General features: G+C 32.5%; 1 protein-coding gene across 1 annotated transcript; it reads left to right on the top strand.

Moving 5' to 3' along the window:
• Window positions 1-2,319: 2,319 nt before the first annotated feature.
• Window positions 2,320-5,691, top strand: LOC146997170 (uncharacterized). Its single transcript, XM_085816879.1, has 2 exons — window positions 2,320-2,665; window positions 5,297-5,691. The coding sequence occupies exons 1-2, from the start codon at window positions 2,415-2,417 to the stop codon at window positions 5,556-5,558; spliced, it is 513 nt and encodes a 170-aa protein (XP_085673005.1). The 5' UTR covers window positions 2,320-2,414; the 3' UTR covers window positions 5,559-5,691.
• The last annotated feature ends 806 nt before the right edge of the window (window positions 5,692-6,497 follow it).

Here is a 6,497-nt window from a genome sequence, read left to right as displayed (position 1 = left end):
GTTCTACAATCGTACTCTCGTATCCATTGAATTAGTATTCTTGGTTCACTGAGACCCCTGCACCCCCGAAAAGAAATTCTTCCGATAATTAGAAAAATAAACAACATACGCATTACAAAACTCGTATCATTGTGAAATACAGCAACTAAAGTGCTCCTAACTCGCTTTCCTCCGGAAGTTCTAACTATTACCGCATATGAGTTTTTAACTTACACAGCTCTTTGATGAAACCATAATTTTGTCATCTTATTATTTCTTGACAGTGCAGATAACAAGCATTGTAAATTAAACTAAAATTTTTTTGACCCTCTCTTAGACATACACAACAGTAAAATTTGTTACTTTTACTACGTGTACGAAAAAGAGACAGGCGGTTAAAAAAAAAAAAAAAAAAAAAAAAAAAAAAAAACACTTTGTAAATTCACATTGGGAACTAAATTTTCCTTTGCTGTTATTTTACTTCGTGTCAGTTGTAGTTTACCAAATTAAATTTCGTCGCATTTGTGCCTGTTTAGTGTATTTGAAAAAGGTAATAAAAAGTTGTATTTTATGTTAACTCAAAAGATGCGCTTCTAATCATGAAATTTCTCAAAATAGGAAAGACAACTCTAAGAAAATAGTTTCAATACTATGAACGGTTCTGTAGATACAAAAATCTAATGTTTTACTTGTTTACCGTTGAGAGAACAATCCAGCAAGTTATTATTTTAGAAAGCTAAATATAAAAAACGTTCTTTACTCATGTATATGAGAATTTAGTTATTCAGCCACCTTTTTAAAATATTGTTACGAAATGCCTAGCTGTGGTAAGATGGCTTCCTCGCAAAGCGGGTTTAGGTTTGCCAGAAAGTGGCAAAAAGGGCAGGGTTGCCAGATTTAGTGCAAAATCACCCATTTGGCGACGTTTGGAGACAAAATTGGTGCTTTGCCACAGAGAGTATTCTATCTGGAGCGAATTCTTACCGGTTTTCCCGAAAATGTTCTCGAAGGCCGGTCAAAAGCTACGCGGAATAGCAGTTTACCGTGAAGAGTATCTTGAGTGTGCTGAGTTCAGTAATAGTGCTTTGAGTTCAGAGATTAGCTCGAGAGTGATGAACCGAGTCGGAAGCTGTACTTTAGTGTTGTATTCACCATAATAGCCTGATAGCCTGAAAGCTGTGTTGTTGATTGGTTCGGCATATTTATCGCAGTTTTTCGATAGCTGTAAATGTGTCTTTGAAACTCTTCTGTGTTAAATAAATTATGTTTTTGATTCTTCATCAAGTGTTGTCACTCGAAATACATGAACCTGTAGAACGGAACAATATTAATAACTTTTTAAACATTAACTGCAAATTCATACAACCCTAATACACAATGAAGCTTATTATCCTCAATTATGCTTGCCCTATAGTACGAAATTTCTGCTCATATCACATCTAGACCTTCAATTTGAGAAAAGAACTTCAATTTGCCTGTAAAATTTTAGAATTGGTACAACCAGCTCAGTCCCAGTAATAGACGCGACTTTGAAATTAGGTGCAAGTGCTTTTAATGTTTTCAACCGATAAAATCGAGACGAAAGAACTAAACGAAACGATAAGCAAATACTGTCAGTCAAACTACAGCTAGGGCCCACCAGCGTCTAAAAATAATTGAGGTAAAATTGCTGAATACTGGAATTTCGTCCGGGCTAACTACATTTGCGTTTCCTTCGTTTTCTCCGTGTGTGTAATGTGCATACGAACCACTTTCCCTTAGAAAGTCCTCCAGGATGGCATCCCACCTCTTAGAGAGATAGCCCTCAAGAGCTTTGCCCTAATTAAATAAACCGAACAAAAAGAAAACTACAACTAAAAGTCAGGGAACCGGAATCTGAAAATAATAGCGAATAAACTGATATAAACAGAAAAAGTTACCTAAACTAAATTTGCTCTAGAAGCTGTATGTTAACTAGCTCAGGCTCTTCAGTATTAATAGCATTTTCTCGTATTCTCATATATCTTAATATTCAGAAAAATATGCATGTGCTGTCTTGCCTCTTTGTTAAATCCTACTGAAGTGGGTGGGGTAAGAATGAAAGAAAAAGCTGGTTAAAATTATACATTAAAAAGCTTTCTTTTTTCCCTGCATTGACCAGTTTTACGAAACTGACTAATGAATTAACTTGAATCGATAATGGAAAGTATTTTAAAATGCCATCTATCGATAGATTTTTAAATTGATTAGACATAACAAATATGCTATGCATAGTTTATCCAGCAAACTATTAGAATTTTTTCAGAAAATGAGAGGGTTTCTTGTTACATTTAGGACATCAAATTCTATTTATATGTATATAAATATTAAACATTTTATTTATAGAGAAGAAACTGTATGGTTCAGGTACAGGCACATACATCCGTTGGGGATCGAAACAATGTCCATCCTCACCAATGATACATCAACTGAATACTGGATATGTGTCAGCGACGACAAACAGAGGTACAGGAGGAGCCTCAGAATACCTTTGCTTACCTCAGGACCCAGAAAAAGTAGAAAAACAACCTGCATTCGGACATGATACTGCAACATACATCTCCGGAGTTAAATTTGGAGTAATGGATGATCATCCATTTCAAGCAAATGATGTTAGATACTTTTACGGAAGAGGTATTCCATGCGCTACGTGCCATTTGACCAACAGGTATGAACGTTGTATTTACTCTAACACTAAAAATTTAAAGAAACGCTTAGAATTCATTCTTTAGTTAATACTGCATGAAGTGATTATGATTCATCGGAAAATAACACCAAATAATGCTTTTCAATCAACTTACGTTTTCTTTCTCTAGTCTTTTATCTTTGAAAAGATTTTCTAGTCTATCAATCTTTGAAAGGATTTTCAAACCAACTGATTTTAACTTTTGCTGTTTCAACCAGTACTGCAGACATAAATGCCCATAATTTTTCTTTGATTTGGATTGGTAAGAAATGGATGTTAATGAATGTATCTACGCAGAGCAAAGACATTTACCGCAATCCTTCCACATGAAGGTAGCCTCTGTTGGTTATCTTACAGACTTTCAAGATTTTCCCATCACATTTAAATTTTTTGTTTTGTATTTGTTTTGTTTTTGTTTTTAAGGAAAAAGATTTTTTAGAATTTCAAAAGATTAGTTCATTTTGGAATATTAGAATAACCGCAGATTGTATTGTTTTATGTAAGGAAAAGCCTTTCAAGGAAATAAATTAATTTAGAATCCGATATGGAAACATGAGGCAAAATTAAATATATCTGTTTTTTTAACACAAAAGTTTTGTGTTATAAACTATAGTAATATATTTTTAAATCTTAAACTATTAATATAAAATAGAAGAGAACTAAAATCAGCCCTTTAAAGAGAGAAAACTGTATCTTAAAATGCATGCAAATTGAAGATTTTAGGGTTAGATTTACAAATAAAAATAAATTTACATATAAAGTTATCTGAAATAGTTGAGCATTAGAGGAATCCAGGTATATAAAAATGATGCGAAATTTATATATAATGCGAAAAATATTGTTTAGCATATTAGCGCCTTCAAAACTGAAATTGAGTTTTAGGAATAATATTTAAATAATAAATATAATAGTTAAATAACAAGCTATTGTAGTAAAGCTCAAGGATTATATTTATTACAACGACTAATATTATCAAGTGAATTTTATACTTGTACAGATTATGTTGAACGAAAAGCGTAATGTAACAACTAAATTACAGAACTGAAATTAAAACTTATATGATGCCACACTTTAAGAAGGAAAAAAACAGCTGTAATTAATGCCCGTTATATGTTTTTATTACTTTCAAAGGTCTAGGTAGAAAAATACAAAGTAGAGCTACACAAAGGTGACAAAGGAAATGAAGCAAAATGTGAATCAATCGTTATCCGAAAGACATTATAGTTTCCAAATACTTAACTATTCATAATTCCACACAACTGACGCGAAAACCGTTCTCCCTATTACGAGCACAGTTAAAAATCAATGGAATTCAAGTGACTGGTGAGATAGTCATAGGTAGTCACTCGAATATAACAGCAGGTTTTCGAAATGAAGAATTAGACACAGAGAAGAATTTTTTTCATGTTTTAGTATAATAATAAATTCCTTGTTGGTAATTAAAAGCTATAATTCTAGGTCATATGTAAACCTTCTAGTGGAAAATGATGTTTTCATTTCTATCAGTCAGAATCAATATACATTCTATCTTCTGTCTCATCAATTACTATTTCACTGCGGGCACTTAATAACAACCTAGAATCTACAGGACAAAAATATATTGTTACGATTTCTGTATATATGTAAATAAATCAAGTAAATTAAGTAAAATTATAATATGTAAATAAATTAAGTAAAATTATATGTGAAACTGCAGTACCTTTTTTGTATAATGTAAACTGAAATGCTTGCAAAGAGACGATGCTCTACCGAAAAAATTAGAATACAGGGGCAAGTCTATTTAACAGTGAATAAATATCTATTTGGCTAAATTGGCGAGATATCGCGATGCTAACGATGGTTTTGGCGAAAAACCACCAAAGAGTCGCCATACTTGGTGACCATTTAGCGACATTTTGGATCGGTGCCTGTGTAAATGTAATTGGTACTGTAATTAAATAATTGTCATTGATCCATATATGTCCCTACAACTTTATCCGGCCATCATATGCCTTCCGGTAATGTCTAGAATTACTAGATGTTTCTAGCGGCCGGAGGAAAACTATATAAGACTGAAGGGGCCATAAGTTTCTGAGTAGTAGTTAGTTCAGAGCTGAATTCGCAGTATTGAGATAACCGTTCTAGCTTCGCTCTTTAGATGCAATTTGCATTGCGTTGTGTTTAACGTTATTAATAGTTCGAAGTGTAACTACTGATCTGTGATACTGTGAAGAGCTGTACAAATACTTATGTGGAAAGTTCCAGAACTGTTAAATGTCTGTTTTAGTAAAAAATAAATTTTATAAAGCTATCATCGGTTGTGTGTGCATTTAATCTATTACGAGTCCGTAAGCAGGCAACAATATATATGCCTTTCAGTACATCTCTCTACAGGAATCTGAAATTCAACAATTCAGTTAGATAATTGTTTGTAATTATAGATTCAATCTGAAGGTCAGACTTCGAATCAGATATTTTCTTTTTCAAGACAGTAATGAAGTTGAAAATTTGTTTAAATATGGCATAATAGAGAGACAATAGCAAAAATTACAACGCTAAATTAAAAAAAAATGTTTTAATTGTACCATTCAAATTTCATAATATCTAAATTTCATTCTGATTCTTTTCCTACAGGACTCTTGTTCATATGTTCCCGGCTACTGCAGAATGCCCGGAAGACTGGATTTATGAATATTCTGGATACATAATGTCCGGCTCTAATTTACCAGCAACTCATATTTGCATTGATGACGCTGTCGAAGCTTATTCAGATCAGTCAGATGAGCAACAAACTCACAGTACTACTATTGTCCACATTTCTGAGGAGGATGGAGGTCTGAAAAAACCACCCTACGTGAAGAAAGCTGCTGTGAAATGCATTGTTTGCTCTAAGTAAAATCTTTCGTGGAGGAACTAAATATATTGTGAAAATTAGGAATTTTAAAGTTATTTAAAATGTCGACAAACTATACGCAACGATGTATAAGTGGTATGTCTTGAATAAAATGTGTCTTATTTCTGAGCAAAAAGCGAGTAGTATTTCATACTTTTATTATAATCCAGCGATATTTTAACAAAATAATTTTCAAAATAAGTTATTTTAAACAAATCAAAAATGTAAGAATCCAAAACGAAAAGTACTAGTATTTTTAAATGAGCATTGCCATAGGATTTTATATTACGCTCAAAGAGACTTTTTTTCATTTACATGCTCATACACGTTTTGAGAGCATTTGGACTAATGCCTCTTTGGGCTGTATATATTTAAAAACAATATAGCTTTAGAATTTCCGCTAGACAGTCTTGCGCGCTGGAGATAAAAATGTTTTATTCTGTGCAGTGTTGCCATTGCTCGCTTTGAAATCGTTGAGTTTTTTAATAAAAAACTCGTTAAAGATTTACAAAACATAAATTAGATAATAAAACGAATTCGAAATTCAAAATTCAAGCCTCCGAGTGCCCATATTCGGGTGGAGGACTACGTAATTCAAAACTAGATACCTTTACGTACCGTTGTTTTTTCACAGTCCGAGAAATATACATACATTAATGCAATTTCTTCATTATTTAATTTCTTTAAGTATAATACAGGCGATAATATATGGTGGCAACAATTTGAAAAAAAAAAAGGATTCAATGCTTTTAGCGATTCTACGCAAAACGCCGTTTCGAGACTAATAGCCCTTCTCAGCTAATGCCATTTTGGTCTAATAAATGCAATCCTTATCATGAAGTAAAATTGGAAATGAAAAAAAAATTAAGTTTTCTATAACTTTCAGTCGTTTACCGTCTTTTTACTGTTCAGAAGGATTTCTAAATATTAGTGTATAAATTA

Source organism: Stegodyphus dumicola, chromosome 5 (genome assembly GCF_044657685.1).
Source record: "Stegodyphus dumicola isolate Sdum_Otavi_A_Nest chromosome 5, ASM4465768v1".
In the NCBI taxonomy this organism is placed as follows: domain Eukaryota; kingdom Metazoa; phylum Arthropoda; class Arachnida; order Araneae; family Eresidae; genus Stegodyphus; species Stegodyphus dumicola.
This window is presented reverse-complemented; position numbering and strand designations above follow the sequence as displayed.

Excerpts from the sequence above, each read along its gene's own strand:
- LOC146997170 (XM_085816879.1), top strand. The coding sequence starts at position 2,415 with ATGATACATCAACTGAATACTGGATATGTGTCAGCGACGACAAACAGA. Across the intron at positions 2,666-5,296 it reads ACGTGCCATTTGACCAACAG|GACTCTTGTTCATATGTTCC; the intron begins GTATGAACGTTG and ends CTTTTCCTACAG.